This window comes from Ochotona curzoniae, unplaced genomic scaffold (assembly GCF_017591425.1).
Source record: "Ochotona curzoniae isolate NIBS_2020 unplaced genomic scaffold, NIBS_Ocur_1.0 scaffold_3835, whole genome shotgun sequence".
Classification (NCBI taxonomy): domain Eukaryota; kingdom Metazoa; phylum Chordata; class Mammalia; order Lagomorpha; family Ochotonidae; genus Ochotona; species Ochotona curzoniae.
Window position 1 is genome coordinate 6,419,551 of NW_024467114.1, and position 26,204 is coordinate 6,445,754.

The 26,204-nt window shown below is 41.2% G+C and overlaps 1 protein-coding gene across 14 annotated transcripts in view; it reads left to right on the top strand.

The window, feature by feature from the left end:
- The window catches only part of ADAM22 (ADAM metallopeptidase domain 22), a 177,491-nt gene that overhangs the window by 132,318 nt on the left and 18,969 nt on the right, over positions 1-26,204 (top strand). For 12 of the 14 annotated variants that reach the window (XM_040964741.1, XM_040964744.1, XM_040964743.1 and 9 more), the window contains exons 18-26: positions 2,097-2,177; positions 5,036-5,086; positions 5,284-5,347; positions 7,505-7,610; positions 9,758-9,877; positions 12,851-13,019; positions 16,150-16,264; positions 18,094-18,184; positions 22,349-22,366. In XM_040964741.1, the coding sequence (XP_040820675.1) occupies positions 2,097-2,177; positions 5,036-5,086; positions 5,284-5,347; positions 7,505-7,610; positions 9,758-9,877; positions 12,851-13,019; positions 16,150-16,264; positions 18,094-18,184; positions 22,349-22,366 (815 nt within the window). The remainder of the gene's footprint in view (positions 1-2,096; positions 2,178-5,035; positions 5,087-5,283; positions 5,348-7,504; positions 7,611-9,757; positions 9,878-12,850; positions 13,020-16,149; positions 16,265-18,093; positions 18,185-22,348; positions 22,367-26,204) is intronic. The other 2 variants (XM_040964754.1, XM_040964750.1) reach the window with 1 other exon arrangement.

The window sequence follows — 26,204 nt, forward strand, 5'->3', positions numbered from 1 at the left end:
AGGAGCATGTACAACAAAATATGGTATAATATATAAGATGAAATAACATAACTACTGCCCTACAATATAAATTACAGCTGGGTTGTTTGTTTTGTTTTCTTTTGCCACTTTCTTCACTACTTATTCCAATCACTTCTCCATCCGGCCTCTTCAGGGAGCCAGAAGCAGAGTAGTGGATGGAGAAGGGAGAGTAGAACAGGATGTGAATTGGTGCATATCTGTATTTCCTCTGCAAGTGTTTATACTCATATGCCTGTAAGTCAGGCATCAGTGAACTTTTCCTATAGGGCTACGTAGTGAGCACTCAAGTCTTACCCCGCTTCCTCAATTCCGTCTTTGAAAGCAGCTGGTACAAATGCTGAAACAAATGAGCATAACTGTGTTCTGATGAAATTTTATTTGTAAAGACAGCCAGCCAGCCACAGTTGACCTTCAGACTAGACTTTGTAGACCCCTGCTGTGAAATGTTGCTTGTTTACATGTTTGTACTGTTTTTCCTTTCGTGATGGAAGGGGTTTTAGTTACTCTATCCCTTGCTGTATTCTAGCACTTGGAGCAAGTTCTCCCTCACTAAGCTTTCCTGTGAAGTTTCCTTCCTGGAAGTTGTTGGGCATTTATACCCTCATCTAAAGTCTTCATCAGATCTGCTCATAGGAGAATCTTCTTCAGCCATGGCTCAGGATAGTCCTAAGTCATCTTGATTACTTATTTGTATTGCCTACTGATGCCGTAAAAGGTTCTTGTCTTTTGTTCCATATTGAACCCACAGTGGGTAGAGCAACACAGGGTGGCACCTTGTAAGAGATTAGTAAATACTTGACGGATGAACAGATGTTATTCTCTCCTTAAAAATATCTGCTGATAGCTGGAATAGAATTGGCTGAGAGTTTTTGCACATGTCGTGCTGTTGTGGTCCAGGTTTGGGTCAGATGTTTGTCTCTTACTTAAAAAGCCATTTTAGCACAGGCCTCATCACAGCATAAAGTTTATTCAGAGGATGAGGAATCCAGACATACGTGGCTGTGTTCAGGGAGAGTGGGCTGGAAAATGAAAAGATAAGGATGAAGGATTGCTGCATCCTTCCTCACCGTGAAGCACAGTAGGCTTCCCAAGACTCGGCTTTAGTGCTCTCCTCAGTGCCAGCTTTAAGGGCTCTGGAGGGAAACGGTTACACCTTGGTGCAGTGCAGCCCTCCCTACCCCCAACGTTCCAGGTAATGGTAAGTGAGTCATACTTGACTCACAGGTGGGCAGGAGAGTTGTGGGTTCCAAACTCTGTGACCCTTATCTGGCTGCCTGCCTGCACCATATCACCAAGAGCAGGAGACTTGGGTGCTTGGAGGGCTCCCAGCAGCGAGAGAAGATAAACTTGGTACAATAGTGAAAGGAAGTCAAATCCTGGGTACAGTTGTCTGAGCAGAAATACAAGCTTAGAAGGTCCCGGTGTCTGCCTCCAGGGTCTGTAGAGGGAAAAGGAGAGCAAGTGTGATAACATTACCTTTTTTCTAAGGAATCTTGTAATTTATAAATGAATATAAACATTTATTTGTGCATCTCCCACACTTTGAAGTAGTTGAAAACAAAGTGCAAGGAAACAAATTCAACACAGGCACAAATAATGGGAGCATTAGAAAAAAGACCAGGATTTTACCTACATGGAAATTAAAAAAAGGCAAGAAGAAGGGAGGGGGAAAGCTAGGAGGGTGCCTTTGAAAATCAACCTGGAAGCTTCAGATTCTTGGAAAATATGATGAAAGAAGGGAGAAAGAAAGAGAAAGGGGAGGAGAAAAGGAGGAAGTGAGTAACCAAAGAAAGGAGAAAGCGTGGATGCCAACGCTGTCGGGCAGAGCAGAGTTTGGACTTGTTCCCATCTTGTGGAGATGCTCTCCATCCTTCTTCAGCACCTGGAAGTGTGCGCTGGCCGTGAGAATCACACTGAGAGACTGTCTCTTAAAGCAGCATGGTGTTCAGTAGCTGTGGCTTTCACGGAATAGTTTGATAGTTCCTATCTGCACAATTTTCATTTTTCCAGATGATAATATGAATATTTCTTTTCCTTGTACAGTTTTACATGTTAATTTTTTGCTCCTTTTATAGTTCCAGCCTGTGGGGACCGTATGCCGAGAAGCTGTGAACGATTGTGACATCCGTGAAACGTGCTCAGGAAATTCAAGCCAGGTAATTTACGCAGTAATTCTTCTCCTCTCTAGCAGAAAGGCAGGAGTATTTTTAGTGCACTGACTCCAAGGTGCTATCTTTCCCATCACGTTTCCTTTAATTTTTCAGGACTTTGAGTTAGAGTGGTTGAAGTCTGGGCAGCTGTTTAGCATGATTTTGTCTTAATAGGAAGCTAACCTACGACTGCACGCATGCCTTAACTGTTTTATTTTTAAGCAGAGGGTAAAAAGCATTTTATTTTCTACTTAGTGAAAGTGAAAATAAGAACTGCTCTGCCAGTTGCTCCAGGCAGAGATCCGTGGAGGCTGAGTTCCCCCTTCCTCTTTCCTGGCACTTAGCTGACTTAGCTACCCTAGCCACTAACAGTTCTTGAACTTAATAACTTAATTTTTATGCCAGGTCTCTGCCAGGCATGCAGAGATGGATTCTTAATGCTAGTATTTTGTAAAGTGGATTTTGTCCAGGAGGCGTGAAAGGGAACACGCACATGTGTGGATGTAGGCCGTAAGGAAAGGAGTGGGGCAGGGGAGTAGAGAGAAGGCACCTTCAGCACCTCCTCGCATCCTGGTCTGTGCAGTGAGAAGAGGGCCTCCCAAAGGCTGGGTTCTTTGATGAGCTCAGAAGGCGAGCAACCTTTCACCTGGTGCCTTCCTTCCAGCTCCCAGGGATACAACCCAGGAAATGGTGGTTTGATTGATAAGTTATCAGGCACTGTCCATGGCCCAGGGGCTGGTGGCCTGCAGGCACCTCCAGCCCTGTGGTCCTACACTGACTAAATCGTATCAGGATTCCTACACTTAGTATCAGAGTGTCAGAATGCCTGGTTTGAATCCAGAATATTTCAGTTTAGCTTCCTGCTTTGTGCATCCTAGGAGGTGGCAGAATGGCTCAACACTGGAGCCCCTGCCACACACGTTGGAGACCCAGCTGGAGAGCTGAGCTCCTGGCTTTGGACTGGCCCAGGCCTGGTTGTTGCAAGAATTTGGGCATTGCATCTTCTGGGACATTACCTGTTATGTCAGATGCACTTCATTCAGTTTGCCAATAAATTTATCACTGCGTTCCTGTTTGTTTAGAGTCTCTTATTGTGCAACAGCATCACTGGTCCCAGTAAGCTGTTGTTTTCTTTTGTTCCATGTATGTATAATATGAATCTTACTCTAGTCTCATCACTTTGTATTCCCACTACTCTTTTTTGAAAGGCAGAGAGAAAAGCAGAGTACTGCCATCCACTGGTTCACTACCTAAATGCACAAGATCAGGGACCCCAACCCCAAGTGGGTGTCAGGGCCTCAACCACCTGCTGACTCCCAGGGTCTACACTTTCTCTTTTCTCTTTCGAGTGTTCACTTTTGTAAAGATTGGTATTACTTGGAGAAAAAGAGGCAACACAGTTATACACTCTCTTGTCTGTGCAGTGGGCACAGGTGAGCAGCGGCTGATCCAGATGTACTGAAGGAAGTTGTGGCTCTCGAGGCATCTGGCATGTGCCCAGTGATCAGCTGATTCATGAGCTTACTGCATGATCACAGTTTATATATTGTGGTAACTTAACTTATGGCTCTGTTATTGGGGAGCTGCTGTCATTTAAAAAGCTCAGAAACTGAAATTCCTGCATACCAGTGCTGTGCAGAGCAAGGCCTGATTTTGTATTACTTTTTCTGCAGAGAAGAGTGATTCAGTTGTGATATGCATATGCTGAGCATTAAGCAGGTGTCATTTAAAGATAGTCATCCTAAGATATTAAAGATCTTTTGTGTAAAAGTGTTTTTCCTGCTAAGTGGCAGTGTCTTTTAAGTGAATACCTGCCTGCTAATGGTTACCTTTAAAACTCCAAAAAAGAAAGTATATTTTAGACCACATTCCTTGGAATGCGATTTTTATAAGCAGCTGGGAGTTTTTGAAGAATCCTAAATCTAAAAATACATAACACATAACAGGTTGCTTTTGTTGCATTTGTTGTAACAGCAGACGTTGTCTGCCAGTAAATAGAAGTGATTGTTGTACTATATTCAATGCAGTGTGTGAGAGCCTTTCAAAACGGTGTCCATAGAGCAGTTTGTTATGCACATGTAGACAGTAGAATGACCAAAATCACGGGAGATAGCAATATAAAAGAGAACCTGTGATTCGGTCATGCCTGTGTCTTAAAATGTAAATTTTTGCATAAAAATGTTGAGGTTAAAAGGTATCTAAATATAAAAGTCTATTGCTGTTAGGTAGCACATAGTTGCATGGGTGACTTTCGTCTTACTTTTTTCTACTTTCTTTTACATTTCCCAGCTATTCTCAAAGGACTCTGTAATTAATGGAAGAAAATGCAAAATAGGATTTGAAAATTGCCATCTATAAATGTCTGTAAAATAATTGTAATTCTCTACAGTGGCTACAAGAGGGGAATGGAGAGAGAAATTTAATAAAACATTTTCAAAGTAGGCTTGTGCTTCCAGGTCATCACTCTAAGCATGAGGGCTGTGTCGCTTCTCTTGACAGAAGGGGGGAGGCTGTAGTGCCTGGACACAGTTGTGCTGTTGTCGTGTGTCCTTCTTTTCTTGCTCTGTGGAGTCATGGATGGAGCAAGATGCAGTTCAGTGTGTTTTTGGATAAGCCCATTGTTCTTTTGAGTCACTGTTGTGTAATCAACTTTTTTTTTTTTTTTTTTTTTGCTTCTGATAGATCACACTTTTAAAGAAAAGTACATGGATTGTTGTATTTCCTCTTGATATTTTTGTTTTTATTTGCAGATGGTAAGGGACTAGCTGTATTATCAAAAGTAATTTTTAAAATAAAATTACAAAGCATTGGCTCACCCTGTATTGTACTCTGTATGTGGCTCATGGTTTGTTCTCTTTCCCCAGTGTGCCCCTAACATTCATAAAATGGATGGCTATTCATGTGATGGTGTTCAGGTAGGCCACTTCCTTTTTTTCGTAAGATTGTCATGCGTTATCGAAATAGGGATATCATCAGGTGCTTCTGAATCAACTCTGAAGAGCACAGGGCTGTACGCGTGCATGCCTGCAGCTTCCCCGCTCCTATTTTGTATTTCAGTTACCAGACGTAACCAACATTGCATCACTGACTAGGATTTCTTATTTCTTTTTAGGGAATTTGCTTTGGAGGAAGATGCAAAACCAGGGACAGACAATGCAAATATATCTGGGGACAGAGTAAGTAGAAATGGCAGCTTGATTATGTTTAAAGTGTGCTATCAGATTTCTTAAAGACACATAATCTAGAGGTTCATTTTTACCATTTTATGATGGAAGTTCTGAAAGCTGCTACAGGTCTTTCTTAGCTGGGCACTTTTCTAGAAATTAAAGAAAGGCACCCCTTTGGGAAGACATAGCCCCATACATCTGCTGGTTGCCGGTGCCTGTGGACAGGACAGAAGGTGTGTTTGCTGTCAGGTGGGGCCCATGCTAGGATGCACAGCTTGGGGAACAGAGCGAACCTGCATTTCAGCTCCACTCGCCCTCTGCTAAGCTGGGTGCCCTCAGCAACACCTGTATAACCATATGGGTTGGACATGGTCCCTGAATAGGGCATCCTTCACTTGGAACTGGAACATTGCAATTGCAGTACGTTCTTATTAGCTTTCTAGTTACAGGTGACCTTCAGCCAAGCCAGCACTCGTGTCAAAAGGAAATTTTAATATTGTTTCCTTCAAATCTGTACGATTTTCAGTGGAAACTATAAATGGGTCTGTTACATCCCATTACTTAAATTATACTCTCTCTCTCTCATATATATATATATATGTATGTCTATATAGAGAGATATATACATATAAATGTCATACAAGTATACTCCAAGGCATTTGAAGAAAATTGAATTAAAGATAAGTTTATTTGGTGTAAAACATTTTTTTTTTAATTACAAATAATTTGAAAAATCTACAAATAGTTCATTAAAATGCTTATTATGAAAAAGCTATGCATGGATGTTAAAAGTGTTTCCACAAACACAAGCCCGTTTCATTGTTTTCTTCATAAACTTTTTTTTTTTTGTTTTCGTTTTTTTTTTTTTTTTTTTTTTTATTGTTGCTTACATTATATTATGTAGTACAGTTTTATAGGCGCTGGGGATCCCCCCCACCCCTCCCATACCCCTCCCCCCATGGTGGATTCCTCCACCTTGTTGCATAACCCTAGTTCAAGTTCAGTTGAGATTCATTGCTTGCAAACACCTGCCTAGCATAAAGTTCAGCGTCTTATTGTCCAGATAAGTTCAGTGGCCTCTTGGGGAGACCTTCTTCATAAACTTTTAATGTATCACAATACAACAAATATATTTTTCTTTAAGCATTACTGTCCAAGGTTTTTATAAATACTTTTTGTTTTTGGCTCCTCAAGAGGCAGTGTGTGTTATTCCCAATACCAACAGGCTGTAAGAATCATGATACTCTTTAATTGTCAGTAGTAATGACTGTACTCATTTTAGGAGAAGTATATGCTCTTTTTATACAACTAGGAACCTTGGCATGGAGGATTTTAGACAATCAGGTTTATACTCTGAATAATGACACATAGTTTCATTTCTACCCCTAGAGCAGAAAAGAGAAGCTACCAACCTAATTAGCTGTGGCTTTGAACATATGCAAACATCCATCCTGGGATCAATTTGTGAAAATTATTTTATTGTCTTAGATAGCTGTATTGATCATTCGTGCTTCAGACAAGATAACAAGCAGCGATTCTGTGTGTGTCTTAAAGTGTTACTTTACTCCCAGAGATTTAGCTTGCACCAAGCTTATTCAAAGCAAAATAAGTTTTGGAATTTGCTAAGAATTTGTAAGCAAATTGCAAGTTCTTCCACTGTTCATGAAATCCAATTGGATTATGAAGTGTTTTAATACATTTTACTTTGTGAGTGGTAAGATAGTGAGTGAGAAATGCATGTTTTACGTTGGGTACAAATTAAAGCCTGGATGAATTATTTATTTAAGGAACCACTTTGTGGCACCTTTTCCTAATTGCTAGATAATTCCTAATGTGTGTGTGTGTGTGTATAATATATAGTTATATAATTTTGTTCCTGACGTTTATCGATTTTGCGACCTAGAACTTGAATGTCATCCGAGATCTGACCTTTTTTGTTCTTTGGAACTCTCGTGTATATACTCGTGAGCAACATACCCGAGTGCCGATGTCAACATGTCAGCTCCTCGGAACCATGTTGATCATCTTGGGAATTGCTAATATTTCAGTGAAGATTTCTTACATCACCTTGACCCTTGACTTTAAGCCATTTGAACCATTCAAATGTTGTCTCATTAACTGACAAAAAAAAAAAAAGGAAAAACAAACATTTCTCTTCTGCTGCAGAGGTGACAGCATCAGACAAATACTGTTACGAGAAACTGAACATCGAAGGGACCGAGAAGGGTAACTGTGGGAAAGACAAAGACACATGGATTCAGTGCAACAAACGGTGAGGTGGAGAAGGGTGCCTGGGGCTCATCCCTTGGGCAGTTTATGAACAGGGCTGTCCGTCACCAGTCCTCTGCAGCCTGCAGAGCAGATTCTTACCTCCACACCTCCTTCCTTCCCAGGGTCCCTACCTTACCTGCGCAGGGTTCCCCAGCCTTGACAAGGACCCCACCTCTCTCCTGAGACCCAGGCTTGCAGTGCTAGAAGACAACCAGCATCTGAAAAGCTACAGAAGTGAAAGCCAGCAGTATTTGCACACAGGGCCATTGACTGAGTAACGGGCTCTAACTTGTCTAAACCACTTAGGTTTTGCCAAGGATGTCAGTCCATAAGTCGTGTCTGCTCGGAAGCCTCCAAGTGACCCTTGAATCTACTGTCCCTCTCTCTGTTGTCCGCATGTCACACGATCCTGTTCTCTATCAAGTCCCCACCATTTGTCTTTAATTCCCATTCTGATTAGCATTAACCCAACCGAGACTTCTGTTAGTCTTTAAAAGTTACACAAATCTTTTAATAATTTTTCTATGCCAGCAAATTCTAAACTGCTAGCATCAGAATAATCTTCAGAATCTTTTTGACTAGGCTGATTCTTTGTCCAGATTTCAGTGGTACCTCATAGCTGATTAGTAACAAGAGTAGCACACCATGTTTATGGAGTGTGCGTCATGGGCTGAGGACCCTACTGTACTTATACCTGGTCATTTATATGGCATTCCTTCCATTTTATGGCTGAGGAAACTGAAGCATAGTTCATTAATTTGCCCGAGATCCTGGAGCTAGGATGTGCTAGAGATATAATTAGAATTCAGGCAATCTGATTTCAGAACTCTCAATTACTTTTCTGAGAGTTACATTGTCTTATTCATGAAATAAAGTGGAACCTTATCTTGGCACTGTACCTTCTTCACAATTTTCCCCAACCTATAATTTTGTCTTCTCTAGTCTTCTGAAGTGTAGCAAACCCTGCCATTTCTAATGTGTGTTTATCCTGTCCTTCTTCCATGCCTGTGGCTGTGCTGTTTAGTCCTTGGGTAGTACCATTTATATTCATACCATCAACAGGCCAAAATGTAACCCTTTCTAGAAACCCAGTTATGAAATATCTCCTCTATAAATAATTTCCTGATTCATTCTGGAAGTAAACTATCTTCCTCTTTTCCTTGAAATTCCCACTTCCCATTGTATTATTCCTAAACATATTTACCCTAATCTGTTTGTAGTTGTTAATGTCTGTGATTTCTCTTCTTATCTGGAGTGTAATTTCTTCAAGGATGAAGATGATGTCTGAGCTTCTTTTTGCATTCTAAATCACTTAGTAAAGTTCATATACATAAAGGATACTCAAATATTTTTGAATGACCATTGATTCTGTGTTGAGAAAGTGTTTTATGATAGAAATAGTAAAAATGATTATGTAATTAAATTTAGTTTTAAATAATAGATTAATACTTTTTTTCTATTTGATAGAAACAGACCCTATTTCTTCTTTTCTCTGTTGAATAAAATCTGATATTTTCAATATGCAATCTCAATGCTGTATAAATTAGTTTTCATCAAATATTTACTTAACTATTGACATATGGTTGTTAGACAGGTAGAATAGGTACGATGGTATGTTACACCAGTGAAAATATTTTTTGTAAGTTAGCTTACAAAAGTTAACAGTCATTGGAGAAGTAATAAAATATATTAAAAATGGGAAAGAAAGAGCCCCTTTGTCTGGCGATCTATAATCTTTCCTTTGGTTCTTGGCAATTAAATTGTACAAATATCTGTTTTGCAAAAGAATAGTCATTCAGAGGTCATTTGTTCACGTCTAAAATATTTTCAAAATACTTTAACATATCCAGTGATGTGTTTGATAAAAAGAAGAGTGATGCTGAAGAAATTATTTGATGAAGAATTTTCTGTAGCTAACTGCCTGGCCAAATGGACAGTAAAGGAACAGGTAGGAAATACTTGGGATTTGGATACACAACGAAGAGTTTCAGAGAGGAGACTGTAGGCGACCGACTCCTTGGTCTTGTTTTCTTCTGCTGTGTATGAGTTGTTGAGATGAAAAGTACGTGTGAAATGAGAGATCGCCCTTCTTGTTGTGATGCCTTTCTGCATCTTTGAGGAAGGAAGTAACCAGTACTCTTTGGACAGGGATGTGCTATGCGGTTACCTTTTGTGCACTAACGTTGGGAACATTCCACGGCTTGGAGAGCTCGATGGTGAAATCACATCTACTGTGGTTGTGCAGCAGGGGAGAACATTAAACTGCAGGTAATCTTCTGACCATCCCATCGACCCTCAACTTCCCAGGAATGCAGTGCAGTACTTCTGTTTTGAGTTCTTCTCCATGTCATCAGGCTGGAGTGGAATCTCTTCTTATGAAAAGACTGAGTGAATAAATCCTGTTGAATGTAGGATGTAATGTCATTACTAGGTTTGTGCTTAGTTGGTTAGTACAGTCTTAAATGGCTTGGTTTACGTTTCCTCATTACTGAGAAAAACAAATGGGGACTCATGTTTACACAAATGTCACTAAATGGATCTCTAAATTTTTTTATTATTGAGAACTAGTTTGCATTTGTTGTTTTACCACACACTGGCCAGTTGGGATGAAGCTGGACCAAGAAGCTGGGGATGCGATCTATGAGTTAATGGCAGCGGCCCATTGACTCAGGCCATTGCTGTGGCCTCCCAAGCTACAGCTGGAAATGGACAAGACACTCCAGCATTGGACACAGATTTTTTTTTTCTTTTTTGAAAGACTGATTTATTCTTACTGGAGAGGAAAATTCACAGAGAGAAGGAGAGACAGAGACAAAGATCCTCTGTCTGCAGATTCACTCTCCAAGTGACCACAATGGCTGGAGCTGAGCCACTCTGAAGCCAGGAGCCAGGAGCTTTCTCTGGGTCTCCCATGTGTTTTTAGGGTCCCAAGGTTTTAGACCATCCCTCTACTGCTTTTGCAGGCTACAGGCAGGGAACTGGATGGGAAATGGAGCAGCCTGTACAGGAATTGGCCCCCATATGGGATCCTGGTGCAATGTAAGGTGAGGACTTAAGCCACCAGGCTACTGTGCTAGGCCTAGGACACAGATACCTTAACCCACTAAACTAAATGCCAGTTTACATAAATCTATTTAAATAAGTATTTGTTTATTTATTTAAGAGGGCAAGAAAGAAAGGAAAGAAGAGATGAGGAGACAATGGGAGAGGAGAGGAGAGAAAAGAGGAAGCAAAGAAAGGATGGAAACAGGGAGGAATAAAAAGGAAGGAGGAAAGGCAGGCTGGAAAGATGGGAGATATGCATGGAGAGAGAACTCCTGGTTATTCATCTGTTCTCCATATGCTCTCAGCAACTGAGACTGCGCTGGGTCAAACCTGGGAAGTGGCAGCTCACTGCAGCTCTCCCACTTGGGCAGGAACCCAACTCCTTGAACTGTCACTTTCAAGGGTGCGCACTAACAGATCACTGGATTCAAGAGCAGAGCTAGGACTCAAACCCAGGTATCCCAATGTGAGATGCAGGCATCGCAACCAGCAACCTAACTGCTAGGCTACTTGTCTGCCCTCTAAATATAGATATTTAGAGTTGCTGTATCCACATGGAGACATGGAAAGAAATGGGCTGTAATGTCAACTAAACTTTGAAATGGATAAAGCAAGTGGGTATATGGTACATGACTGATCTTTGCCAAGAAAGCTGAATTCTCATCAGCTGAGAACCTATTCAAGATAGGTTCTCCAAGATTGACTTCCCCAAAGGTTCAGACATCAGATGTGTCATCTTGGAGAGTGGGAAAGAGTTAGGTGTTGTAGGTCTGGTGTGTTAGCTGTACATTGTGGGCACTTTTCTGGCATGGATGCACTGGGAGCTTCCCACACATCCATGGAAGAATTGTGTGCTACACAGAGAATTAAAGAAAAAGGTTTCATAGCTGGGGAACAGCAGGCAACATTGATATGAGGGTTTTATGGGTTTGGTCCATTCTCAGTCTGCAGAGCAATAGAATTTCTCGTCAAATACTTGGGTACCCTAACTAAAATACAAATAAATTACCAGGTATGTAAAGAAAGTCTCTGACATGAATAAAAAGGAGACAAAGTATTTTTAATTAGTAGTGGTAGAACCACCTATCATTATTAGCGAGATATGAGAGGTTTTTGTTATGATGTAAGAAAATAATGGTATTAACAACAGCAACAATAAAACGTGTAATTCAGAGAAGAAAAGGTGCCATTGGAAATTTAAAATAAGATGGCAGAAGTGAAACAAACTAGTGACTGGTTGTAAACATGACCCCTATTTGTTCTTCTCAGTAAGACAGCAAAAGGCAAAGGCAAAGAAATAGAACCAGAGGAAAACTTACCAAATTATAAGAGAAACTGAGAGCAATGCCCAAGAGGGAATTATGAGTTTACACATTAACAGCTCCGGAAACTATGTGTGGAATTAGAGGCATATTTCACTAGACCATTTATGAAGTTTTTGAGGGGATTTGGACAGCCAGCAGAAAGCTTGTATTAGTTTTGTGCTAATAATAAATTTTAAGAAAAATATGTAATAAAACAAAAAACAGATAAGTGGTTTGCTGAAGGGAAAGTTGCATTCTGAAAGGATTTAATTGTGACATTACTAAACTGAGTAAGATTTACATAGTTGTAATAATGTGGTTTAATTTTTGATGAAGCAAAGTTTGTAATGGAAAGGGTAGGGAAAATGGAAGTTTATGCATGTGACATAAGAAAGAAAGACAAGGGGTAAACTTTGGAATTCCAAAGAGTAAAGTCAACTGATAATATCTAAAGTTGAAGAATAAAGAGTTGTCATGCAAATGTATTATTTAAAAATACATGCATAGCTAAGTAACAAAGTAATCTGGAAATTATTGTGGCACAGCATTTAAGTTGCCGTTGGAATTGAGTTCCTCAGCCTATGTGCCTAGGATTGAGTCCATGCTCTGCTTCTGGTCCAGTGTCTTGCTGTGCACTGGGAGGCAGCAGATGAAGGCCCAAGTGCCTGGATTGCAACTACGTGAGACCCAGATGCAGATCTGGCTTCTGTCTTTGGCTTCGCTTAGGTTCATCTGCTCTTTCCACTTAAAAGTTTGACATGATTATGCTATTGGTTTTTATTGCAATTATGAGTAGGAATTAGGCGATGGGATGTTGCCCAATTTCTGCTTTTTGAACATGTTCACATGTTAATGAAATAGCATCTTATTTTTCTTCCCAATTTGCTTTTAGTGGTGGGCATGTCAAACTGGAAGAAGATGTGGATCTTGGCTATGTGGAAGATGGGACGCCTTGTGGTCCCCAAATGATGTGCTTAGAGCACAGGTGTCTTCCTGTGGCTTCTTTCAACTTTAGCACTTGTCTAAGCAGTAAAGAAGGCACTATTTGTTCAGGAAATGGAGTAAGTATTTGCACCTCACTGTGAGAAACTGTTCCTTTGTTTCTTTTACTTCTCAGAAGTAGATGTAATCCTAGGCTGTTTATTTCCCTAATTACAAAAATGTGTTTGTCCTTGGTTGGTTAACATTAATTGGATCATGGCTACTTGAGAGTTTCTGTTTAATCTGTGCAAACACAGATGTGAGAAGGGAGGATAATCCTTCTAAGCAAATTCTTCCATTTTTGTTTCTACTAGTGTGACTTCATGTAATGTCAGCTTTCTGAAGTGAGCTGGGAAACAGATTTTAATAGGCCATATTGGGATAGCAGGGGGATGCTATGATATTCAATAACTCATGTGGTCTGGGCACTGAGCTATCAAAGCAGACTATAATGAATGTGTACCAGCTCAGAGAACATCTCAGAAATAAGAACAGTGATTCGGGGAAATATTTTCTTACAAAGGAATAGAAAGAAGAGGAGCAAACCCTTTAAATTCTTCCAGTTGTATATCAGATACATACATCCTCATTGCTAAGTTTGTAGGTTAAGTGTTTATCATCTGGCGTGGTAATTCTCTGTTGTCACTTGTAGTTAGGGACCTACACTACTAGGAAACATAGATTCTTTTTCTTGTGTGTTGTGTGCTTTTCTTTGGATCCTTTAACTGGTTGCATTGGACAGTTGAAGTAAAGGATCCCTGTGTAAGGACTCAATCCTGGTCATTCCTTGCATATCCCCGAGGATATTCCCCCACCAAGAACTTTCCAAGGGAGGTAGCTAAGCATCTCTCCTGCCAACAGAGCAGGTGTTGTTATGGCACAGAAGGACACGCTCGGTAGTTCTGCTCCCGTGCGGGGGTCAGCTGGGCCGCCTCCTCTTGTCACTGAGAGGATGTGGGGGGCACCTGCTCTTTGAAAAGACAGGGAAGAGAAGACATTGTTTCTTAATCATCTGTACTAATGAATAATCATCTTTAAAATTTGAGTACAAAACTCAGAAAATAAAGCTTTGTTTAATGACCATTTGTTGAAAGGACTTGTAAAAGTAGATACAAATAAGTCAGATGGCAAATAGCATCCAAATAATTTACAGTAATTATGCAAAATAGATAGAATAAAATAGAATTTTAACCTAGTTATGTGAGAAGGAAAAAAAAAAGGTTAAATATTCTTCAGCAATGTTGGCTTGTAATCAGATGGTTTTGAATCCCACCTATGTGGCTGCTTTTGTTTTTTAAGAGCTATGTTTAAAGGGCAGAGTTATGGATCGAGACGGTAATGGCCACAGCCGTGAGGGCTGGGTCAAATCAAAGCCAGGAGCAGACTTCATTTGGGCCTCACATGTGAGTGCAGGGACCCAGACATGTGGCCCATGTGCTGCTTTCCCAGGCGCATTAACACAGAGCTGAGTCAGAAGTGGAGCATCCGGGGCTTGAGCCTGCATCTGTATGGGACACTGGAACTGTAGGTGGCATCTTTATCTGCTCTGTTGCACTGTTGGTTCTCTTTTTCTGTTTCTTAATAAATGGGAAACTGTGGACAAATTATTGAGCTTCTCTGTTTCTCAGTTTCTTTGAAGTGGAGAGTAATAAAAATGCCTACTTTTTAGGACTGTCCTGCAGTTAACACTTGTAAAGCACTTGAAGCAAGGCCTGGGGCGCAGTGTGCAGGAAATGTTAGCTGTGCTACCTAAGATGCACACTGCATCTTGATCCTGTTATTGTTTACCTGGGGCTGCCGTAGGACACAGAGCCTGATGTTCCAGAAGGCAGGTGGACTTGATTTCATGGTGGAATGAGCATTCAGATCCAGGCCTTTGGACCTAAAGCCTGAGCCTCCCTGTCCCCCAGCTGCAGTCCTCCCCTCCCCATGTTCGTTCATCCGCGTCCTCTGATGGAGCTGTTTCATGTTGCATTGAGTTGTGAGTTGATGTGTGATGTCTTCTGGAAAAGCAGATCACACAGGAAGGCAGCCTGTGCTGCCAGAAGCCTGCCTGGGGAGGCAGCTCTGAAACTGCCTGCTCTGCAACCTGCCCTAGCCCTCCCTGCTTCCTCCTCCACCCTGAGCTACTGTGAATCATTAGCCCAGGAGCTAGATTGTGGTAACAGGGGAGAGGGAAGGGAGACCCCAGTGCCAAAGAACTATCGAAAACAATTTAAAAATTAATGTTGGAAAAAATGGAACTTAAAGAAAAAAAAGTAATTACCCCACTTCCCATCCAGCTCCCTCCTTGTGGCCTGGGAAAGCACTGGAAGATGGCCCAAGACCTTGGGACCCTGCACCCACATGGGAGATCAGGAGGAGGCTCTGGGCTCCTAGCTTCGGATTGGTGCAGCTCCAGCTGTTGTAGCCACTTAGGGAGTTAGTCATCGGAAAGAAGATATTCCTCTCTGTCTCTCCTCCTTTCTGTATAGCTGACTTTCCAATAAAAAATAAATAAATGTATCTTTCTTTAAAAATGTAAATAACGTTTTGCACGAAGACCCTCTTGTTGTATTAGACAACTCACAGGTATTTCTGCTTAGTTTTAAAAATCTCCCTCATAAAATTTAAGTCAGTACAAGTCAAAACAATACTTGATTGTTATTATTATTTTTTAAGCAATGTGTTCGTTGTTCAGGAATAGGGCATTTCAGTACAGCCAGTCAAGCCACTGCTTGAGACAGCAGTGTCCCGTATCAGGGCGTTAGTTGAGCTCCTAGTCGCTTCACTTTTGTCCAGCTCCCTGCTCATCACGCTCCTAGGAAGACCGTGGCAGATGGTCTGTGTGTTTGGCCCCTGCCACCCATGTGGGAGACCAGTTCCTGGCTGCGGAGTTCCGTCTGGCGTGGACCTGGCTCTGGCTGCCGTTTGTGAAGTCAACTGGCAGAGGCAGGATCTTGTGTCTTTCCCTCCTTCTCTCTCATGTTACCCTGCATTTCTGTTTAATTAAACAATTCATTTTAAACAGTCATCGTCATTGGGTTAACCATTTTCTCTAGAAAAATTTTTTTTGATTATTGAAATGAGATAAAAGTAATTAGTATTAGGAAGCAACGATAATTTTCAGTGGGACCAAATTCTAAGCACAAGGTAGCCAGAAACCAGTGTTTGTGTGTCCATTGCTGTGTGCTGGAGTTGGTACTGACTCAGGTTTGCTTTGGCTTCCAGGTTTGCAGTAACGAGCTCAAATGTGTGTGTAACAGACACTGGACAGGCGCTGACTGCAGCACTTACTTCCCACACAACGACGGCGTAAAGACTGGTCTCACTTTGTCTGGTAATGGTAGGTGTTTCTGCAGGGCCTTGGGATAGACCTTAGAGGCAGTAAAGTGGCAACTGCCCTTCAGACATTTATGTTTGAGTTATTTTTAGGATAATGCAAAACTATACCCACATCACTAATGAATTCTATCACTCAGCTTAGAAACTGATCATTTTTGTTAAACCCTAGTTACCTGTAATCCTGATGGTGTTTGGTCTGCTGCTTTAGCCCTGTCCCCTACTGAGGGCTTTTTAATTCATCTGGAGATGTCCACAAACTGGTGCTCATTGTTAACTTTCTGAACTTAAAGAACTTTGTATTTTGAGGATAGGTAAATAAGAAAGAAAAAGCAAGGATTGATCTTTAAACACTTTAATTTCCCTTATTATTGAGCCTCATCCATATTCAACTACTAGTAGTAATATTGGCCATGGCCAGTGGTATAATGATACAATGTGCCAGTGCTGATAGCTGGGATAGCCCAAGTGGGGAAGTAGAAAGCCAGTGCAGACAGCTAGGTGAATGCCCCAGTTGCCATTTCATCATTTGATTAATGAGCGTTGTTTTGTAAGAAATAACAGCCTAATCTTGATACCCATTCACCACCAAAGGATGAGGAAAAAAAAAGTCCATGTCCACTCTCATCAAGAAAACAGGTTAGAAATGTTAACTCGTATGGTCTTAATGAAGATGGTCAAGGAAGAGTAAGATGTCCGCATCTCCATGCTTGGCGAGGATCATGTGGAGCTTGTCAGGCAGTTCTTGGCGAGATGAGGGTGCTGAGATGTATGGGCCTGATTAGGTGACCAAGAAGTGAGCAAGGCTAGCATCTAAGTTGTTTGATTCTTGTAATGAGTGGGAGAAAAGGAGAAAGCCCACCTAGGTGAGGTGCTGGGGGATCCTCTGGTAGAGCAGCCCATTGCCTAGCCTGGCTTTCCTGCTTGACTGCTGTGGGTCCCCAGATGGGGAGGCTGCTGTTTGTACCGTGGGGATGGCACTGTCCTCCAGGCCTCCATGAGGCCTCAGGAGCAAAGCATACAGGTTCAACATGTGCTGGCAAAGTGGCTCCTGGTACCATAGCCAGCCCTCAGACTGGCCTTTTCTGCTACTGGGTCCTGGCTGGCACTCACCGAGTGTGCCATGGCCTCCCTGGGCCACTGTTCAGTGACCCTGGAGCGGCACATATCAGCTCTCCTGACAGTGGATCCTGTCCCCGCAGTGCCCCCACTGAGCCAGAGCTTGGCTGTACACTGTCCCCCGCTAAACCCATGCAGCCTCTGTCTTGCCACCTCGGCCCCCATCTCCTCTTAGCACTGCTTCTCCGTGCAGGCTCCTTCTCTGCAGTGTCACGGCCCTCCCTGCCCAGCCTGGGGGCAGGCAGGCTTTCTCCTGTAAGACTGGGAGAGATCAGACAGCACACACAGACCAGGAGCCTTAGCGCCTTGAATTAGTTGACCAAATGGAGTGACATGGCAGCAGTAGCATATCTAGTTTCTGAGAAAGAGATAACAGATTTTCTGCAAGTCCCTCCTAACGGGTGTTATCCTGCTAAAGGAGTGGCCACTTCTCCTTTGCGTCATCACCCTTTCTTCCTTTATTTCAAAAACATCATAGCTTGCAGAAAAATACAGCTTTGCCAAGTGTACTTGGACAAGAATTAAAAAACAGCATACACAAAAACTATTTAAAAATTAAGTTGATGTGGATTGCTGAACTATGATTTTGTTCCTTTGGAAAATACACATCTAAAAAAAAACTAAATAACTGTATTAGTATAATGATTAAAAATCTGGAGAGTAAAGTTCCTGAAAGACTTCTAGGTCACTCATCTTTTCTTTTTTTTCTTCCAGGTGTAGCTGGCACCAATATCATAATAGGCATAATTGCGGGCACCATCTTAGTGCTGGCCCTGATAGTAGGAATAACTGCCTGGGGCTATAAGTAAGTAAAACATTTCAACATTGTTACTGCCAAAATCTGCCTGTAAACATTTGGATTAAATGAAAACATCTAGAAAGTTTTATACCTTTAGATAGAGTACTTGCAATGAAAATTACTCTGACTCAGTAGTCAGCCAATGATTAGCATGGCATGGTGAGAAAAATCAGTGATTCTTTTTTAAGATTTTGAGACAGTTTGTTTTTAATCCTAAAAGTACCAAATATCGTGTGAAGATTATTAAAGTGTCTTAAAATTAATGTGCATTGTGTCTTCTACAAAGACTTAGTTGACTTGCTTTTTTTAGCATTAGAACTTCTCTTGACTTGAACCTGTACCTCCAAATCGAGGCAAGATGTTTAGCATGAAACCTTAGTGGTGTGGTCACAGCAGTGGCACCAGATAGAACAGCAGCAGCGGACGGGCATGGAGGGCTCGCTGTGGCCGTCAGCACACACAGGCGCTTGCTATAGCCATTGGAAGGCAAATTTCCGTTTTTTCACAATCAGTCAGAAGGAGGCATTTCTTTGTTAATTGTGTGTTTTTGTGTGAAGAAAAGGTGTTGTGAGGTTAATCCAGATCGGAGGCAGGCATTGTGGTACAGTTGGTGACGCCACTGCAGAGGGCACTCTCACTCCATATAGGATGTGATTCAAATCCTGGCTCCCCTGCTTTGAAATAGCTTCCTGTTCATGCAGCTGGGCTGATGGCCCAAGTCCTGGTATCCCTGCCACTTCCGTGGAGGACCCCGCTGCCCTTCCTGGCTTCAGGCTGGAGCAGCCCCAGCAGCTGTGGGCGTTGAAAGTGAACCTGTGGATGGAACGTCTCCGTCTCTGTCTCCCTCTCTTTGTCACACTGCCTTATGAATAAACAAAAAATAAATTAGAGAATAAGCATCAGGAAAGGGCATTTTATCTAGCTGTAAAAACACCTGCGTCCCGTATTGTAGTGCCTGGGTCCAGTGCCCAGATGCAGCTGCTGGCCAGCTTCCTGCTGAAGTGCAGGCGGTGGAGCTAGCAGTGACGGTGCGAGGTGCAGGGCTCCTGACACCCACCGAGACCTGGGTTAGCTCCAGGCATTCAGGAGATGATCCAGCACCTGAGACAGTATCACTCTGCATTCCTCTGCCTCATGGCTACATAGGTAGTTTTTTAAAATCCTAATTCTTTTTTAAAAAGATTTGTTTTATTTTTATGGGAAAGTCAGGTATATAGAGAGGAGGAAAGATAGGGAGGAAGATCTTCCGTCTGTTGATTCACTCCCTAAGTGGTCACAATGCCCGGGTCTGAGCCCATCCGAAGCCAGGAGCCGGGAGCTTCTTCCAGGTCTCCCACACAGGTACAGGGTCCCAAGTCTTTGGGCCGTCCTTGACTCTTCCCAGGCCACAAGCAGGGAGCTGGATGGGAAGCAGATTAGCCAGGACACAAACTGACACCCACATGGGATGCTGGCACTGCGGTGGATGATTAATGTGCTGCCCGACTGCATTGGCCCCCTATTCATACACGTTTTAGCAAGGTATAAGTCATACAGCATTTGAATGGTATTTAACACCCTTAGAGGTTTTACTAAGTGAATGCTTTCACGCATTCTAGCCTTATTTCTGTATTTAATGTGGTCAGTCTCCTTTTAAAGTACTTCTGTCAAATGATATTTAAAAAGTCGCTAATACTAAAGTAACTAATTCAGATTATTAAGTTAAAACTTAGACATGGGGAGCCCAGAACTTCTCTTTAATATTTCAACTAAACATCATATTCTGCCGAGGTGGTGATGGTGTTCTAGTCTACGGGCCCAGGGATTTTCTGGTTTTGGAAGCGTACAGCCGCTGCAGGGTACTGTGGCGTGTTATCCCATTTAGCAGCACATATTTCTGTACGCATGAACTTAGGTCTCTAATAATTTAAATGGGAATTACAACATTTTAGACTTTGAAATTCTCCAAAACCTTTCTATTGGCTCATTTTTTTGTTGTATGAGTTGATGTGTGAAGAATGTTGATAGAGTTCGTGGAAAATCTGGATTATGAAGAATGTGGCTGAATTTCAAAGCCTTTTTTTTTTTTGGACCAAAGTAACCTTATATTTTAATTCTCTTTTCTGTGAACTTTTGCAACATCCTTGTATCTTATCAAACATAAATAATTTCTGCACGATGAAATGAAAGTCTTAAACATGTATATAGCAGCTGCATAAAAGCCCTGGGAGAGTTTCTTTGAAAAGAAAGAGCAGTGAATTTATGGCTGCAATAAGTATTTATGTTACAAACATCAAAACTCAGACTTCTGAGGAGGACTTAGCGAGTGGCACTGCTGTAGGCAGGTGGGGCATGGGGCGGTCAGCGTAGCCTGGCTGGCCTGGCTGGTCCAAGCGGTGGCAGGGGGTGGCTCAGCCCCATGAAAGGAGCCCTGTGCCTGTCTCTACGGGCCTCTCCCAGGGTGAGACTTTGAGGTACCAAGCATAGGGTCAAGGCACAGCTTTATGTAAGTTATAGAAAGTGTCCATCTGTGGGGAAGGCTTCTCTGTACACTCACCATTTGGCCTCACACCACCCAAGACAGCTTAACCTGTTTGCGCAGCTTCCCTTCTGCATGCCCTGGAATGGCTGCCATGTCTGTCCTTGCTGCTGTGAAGTAGTGGTCATGTGAAAATGGAAAGGAGTGTCAGCCCTAGGAGTGTGTGCATCTCTGCCACCTGCTGCTGCAAATGCACATTTCCTGTTTTGAAATCTTGGAAAATATTGCTTTTCAAAAAATATGAAACCCAGCTGTCTAGTCCGATTGCTCACGAAGTTACTTTTGTTTGTCTTAATGATTAGAATTAATAATATGATTTCTTAGTTTTCAATGTTTTTTGAACCTTACTGGTTTTTTTTTTCACTTCTTAATATGTGTACCTTGCAGATTGATTGAGGAAAAAACGACATGTCTTATTTGTAATGCAGTTTCCTTTTCCCAAATTATTTGAATGTAAATGATTAAAGTTTCAATGTTTCTTACTGGGAATGAGAGCATGCAAATTTTAATAGAGGAATTAAACTCATGAATATGATGTTTCACGTTCTTCACTTGAAATTCAAAAACAGATTCTGGATCTGAGAAGTCGTTTTCTCATTAGTCCTTCAAGTTGAGTTCTCTAGCCCTTCTCCAAGCCGTGGGGTAAGGACGAGGTCGTGAGGAGCACTCGCTCAGACAGGACAGCTCGGGTCATTGGACTGAGGGAATAGGGAACAGGGCATGTTGACTCAGTGAGGCCAGATTCCCTTTTCCCCTCACCGGGTATTGTTTAGAATGGAAAGTCACAGCACACGGCCATGTCTACACTCAGGTGCCCCGTGTTAAGCATGAAGCCAGCAGTGTAGATAGAATAGATGAGAAAGCATTATCCTTGATCCCAGAGAAAGGAATCTTAAGAATACTGACTCACTCGACCTTTTATGTACGCCGAGCATTCGAATGTGATTATGTTAAGGAAGCCGACAATTCTCTTGGAAAAAGACACTGGTACTACACCAGCGAGCTCTTTAGAGGAGAGTTTTGGTTAAGATCAGTCATTTCAGACTCATGTAAGTTTATCTTAGCCCCTGGCCAGATAATACAGACACGAACCATGAAGCATATCCCTGCAATGTGAGGCTTCAGCGAGTTTGCGGTAACAGCTCGGGAGGTTCTTGCTAGTGTTAGCCAGGCTTGTCGTACCTGAGTAGTGAAATGTTCTCCTGTTTGAAGTTCTTAGGAATAGCCGTAATTTAGGGTATATATATTCTGATAGGAATGAATTATGGCTTTGGCGCTCCAAGAATATAAATAATTTATGTAAGCAACTTAATTCCATGATTTAAATCCACGTATACATCTGAAAGCTTGTATCTAAAATAAGATTGACTTCAGAGCATAAGTAATATTAGGTACAACACGGACAGCAGTTACTCTCGAATGAATGTGGCTTGTTTAAGGCTTTTAAAAATAGTGGCAGGGTTGTCACTAATCTTTTGGTGTCGCCTGCCCCAAAGATGAAATGAAAATTTTGAGTGTGTATTTTGTGTTTTGATTCTGCCACTCCAAATCTTCAGTGAGCGGAGAGTTTGGTGTGTAGTGCTGCCTCCTCACTTCCTCCTGAGTTAACTAATTCTTTCATTTTTTCCTCCATCTCTTCTTGTCATGAAAAGAAACTATCGCGAACAGAGGTACGTGAGAAGAATAATCTGGACGTTGAACTGAAGGGTGGAACTCCTGTTGGCTTTGTTGGAATTATATGTGTAATTATGAGCCAAATTCACTGTGTTTTTAATGCTTTAATGATCAAATATTGATTTTTTGTTTTCTTAAAATAGTGATTTAATAATGTAAATGTATAAATTTAATTGTGTTATTTTAGTGGTTCTTTCATTCAAAAATACCACAATTAGCCTAAGTTCTTATTTTGGTATTTTTATAGTAATACATAGAAGTTTTTTTTTTTTCACTTCTAAATCAAATGTGAAGATATCACATTTTCTTGCATTAATTTGCTAACTTAATTTTTAAAGCCCTCTTTATTGCTTAGTGGTTAGTATTTTCAGAGAGATTTATTTTCTGTTGCTGTTATATTAATAACTTGCAATCATGAATGACACGTTTATTTGGAGACAGTGTTGCTGTGAAGGGGGAATGTTCTGGTACTTGTTATGCCTGCTTATTTGTAGTAAAAGAAAGAATTTGCACACTTGGCATCTCTACTGTCTACGTTTTGAAAAACAGGAATACCTGCGAAGCCAGGCAGCTGTGCAACACAACCTTCAGATCCGCTGTTAGCAAAGAGCTAGCAGGACTGCCAAGCATTGGTGTTACATAAGAATTACTACTCCTTCTAAATCTGCACACATACACACAAAACACAGCGCTACATCCTTCACTTTTTGCATTTTAACATTACTAATTCTATTATCTATTGTTAAAAAGAAGGTAACAGTATTACTCTGGAATAATGCACAGACCAGGTCATGCGCATCATATAGGCTTTAGTTCCGCACTCAGGGTATTGAAGGAGATAGCTACTTATCTAAGTTTTCTTGTTGTTGCATTGCAGGTGTGGTGGGTTAGGAATAAGGAGTAAGGAATAATAAGTGTGCTGAGAGACTTGCAGCCCCGACCACAACTTTAATTCCTTTCATAAATCAAAATTCTAAACTTTTTTCTTCTGTTTCCTTCTGTGTTATAATTTAAAATCCCTATAAGGCTTTAGCCGTAAGTGTCTGTAACATCTCTATAAACACATCGTGTCCAAGGGATAGTGATTGAAATCCTGGGCACGCGGCATAGATATTAGCGAATATCAACTTTACCCTGCAATAACGAAAAAAGTCAAGCAAACATATGAATTTTAAGAGTCCCTAGATTTCTTCATGAGTTTCCAACTCTTACATTCACAAACGCTTTTTAGTAGAGCAGGGACCACTTGGGCTCTCACTTGTGTAGATAGTAATTAGTCGTATTTGAAGCCTAAGCTTGGTGTCTTTCTTCACTGAGACATAATGCTGGGAAGTAAGATAAAAAATGATGGCTCAGCTCTGTTTCCATAGGAGCTAAAGCGAGGGTGTAATTTAACTTTCTGGGATGTCCAAAAAGGAAAGTGAAGTGTTTCAAGTACAGACAGAGCTAACACAGCGTGTTCTCACTAAAGAGTCAGTGGGCACAAATGTCATATTCTCACTCAGCATATGCATAGTGACAGTAAGGTGCATTTTTACACTAAGAATCTCCACTGTATGCCCAATAAGATTGTCCTAGTCTTGCAAGTCAGCGTTTCATCAGCCTGGCTCCTCTTTTGGAATTGTCCCTTTTTTGAGATTTGTCACATCTTTGGTGGATCTTTGTTTTGTATAGTTACATATGTCTCAACAACACCTTTTTTGTTATTGTTGTTGGTGGGGAACCCTTATCTATAACTAAAGGATATTAGGTTTGTAGAGAGTTTTCAAAATGAAGAAATGCAAAGAATAGACTTTAGATCAGAAAGTTGTGAAAGTATCTTCGAAGAGTTTTTCTGTTTGAAAAGTATTTGTTATATGGCAATCAGTTTGGTTAATAGACCAAAGCAGGCATTAAGAGAATTTCCATCTTAAAAAACTATCTGGAGATGTTTGAATAAGAATCTGCTCAGTTCCTGTGGATGCCAGGAAGCAGAATTAAGAATTTTGGAGTTGTCATTGCTTTGAATTAGATTTTCTACTGAGTTTCTATACTGAGAAAATTTATTGACAAGTGTTTAGAAATCTGTCCCAGTGTGATATGGGAAAGTCACTGAAACTTTTTTAAATGCTAAAACCTAAGAAGGTTTTTTTTTTTTTTATCATCTGTGAAGCATGATAGAAGGGGCGTTGTTAGTATAGAGCCTCTGAAGCCTTTTCATTGCTCTGCTGTGCTGACAGAAGAGCTGGATACAGTGGTCCCCAAGAGGAAGGAAGCACCAGCCACAGCGCTGAGGTGCATGGGAGGTGCACACATCTGGCTGAAGTGCTGCAGTGTTGGAGCCTGTCAAGTTTGGCTTTAGCACTAAGTACAAGCCACTGTGTGTGTCATCAGCAACCAGATGCGATTAATGCTGTAGTGGCTCAGAAATAGCCAATTGAGTTCCACTTTAAAATTACTGAGAGGACAAATAATTCCCTGAATCATTCAGATAATTTGATAGATTATTTTCCTCCTGAGCATATGTCCTCAAGGTTCTTAGTATATTAAAGCACTGGATTATAAGCTTACTTGGAAATCTGACGAAAAGATGAGAAACACCCCCCCTTTTTTTTTTTTGCTTAATTAAAAAAAAATAGTACCCCTTTTGGGGTGTGGTGGTGTTAACATCCCACATGTGTGCAGTGTCACTTTGCATCTTCCAGTGTCCTCTCGTGGGGGTTAGAGCCGTGGAACCATGAAGCCGGAGGAGACTTGGGTGTGAGGCACTTGGAAAGATCAAGATCTGTGCTTTGTTGAAAATCTTCAGGAAAGGAAACGGAAGCTGCTTCAGTTGACTTTTCTGTTTGTTTTATAGCTTAGCTACTGAAGGACTTAGCAGCTGAATGATTTGCTACAAGAATTTAGTTTTCATTTTCAGACACGTTTGCAAACAGCGATGGAATAAGAAATATTTGTTGAAGTTAGAACTGTCAAATATCCCTATCCAGCTGAAATTTTGTTCTGTTTCGTTGTCTGAAATGAATATACATTATTATGATTAAGGAGAAATAGAATCATTCAATCCTACCCCATTTCTTTTCTCCATCAGCTATTTTAGGAACTTTGTTTTCAGCTCATAAATTTTTCCTTTTTCATACCTTTCTTCATTTTTATATCTTATTTTTTGGTGGTTATTCATGCATCTGTCGATCTGCCTTGATGCACTTTATACAGTAGTTCTTCTAACAGTAAAGTAACAATTCCAATAAGAGATAGCCAAGTGTTGAAGAAGAACTTGCTTCGGTATTAAAGCAAAGACTTAGTAAATGCTTTTCTTTCCCTCATTTTCAGTATGTGCTCATTATTAAGGTGAATAGTATAGTTCATCGGATGTTTGGAGGAAAGCTTTGACTTCCCCCATGAGAAGAGCAGTCATCTGCTAGAGCCTTTTGGGGGGTGATTAGGGAAGCAGTTGTTTAATCTTCAAATTTTATGCAACAGTTTATGACTATGAAGATGTCCAAATGGATTGGCTTTGTCTCTTGAAGAAAAACAAGAACAAGCACCCCACAAGCACAGCTGTGGTAGACCTGAGAAGTGGTTGTGTTTGTCTAGCATTGAGTTACCTGGGTTGGTGCTTGTACAAGGGAATGGGGAACAGCCTCAGCGCATCCTTGCGCACCAGTGTGGAATGCCGAGGTCAAAGGGCAAGACAGCTGTCATTCACGCAGGAGAGGAACCTTCAGGATGAGAAGGGCCTTAGTTACAAAAGCACTGATTTTCCTCTTGATTATTGTTTATAGTAATCATGCACATGTCTAAAATATCTGCATACCATATAATGAAGTAATGTTCTCATTGTAAAACTTAGGG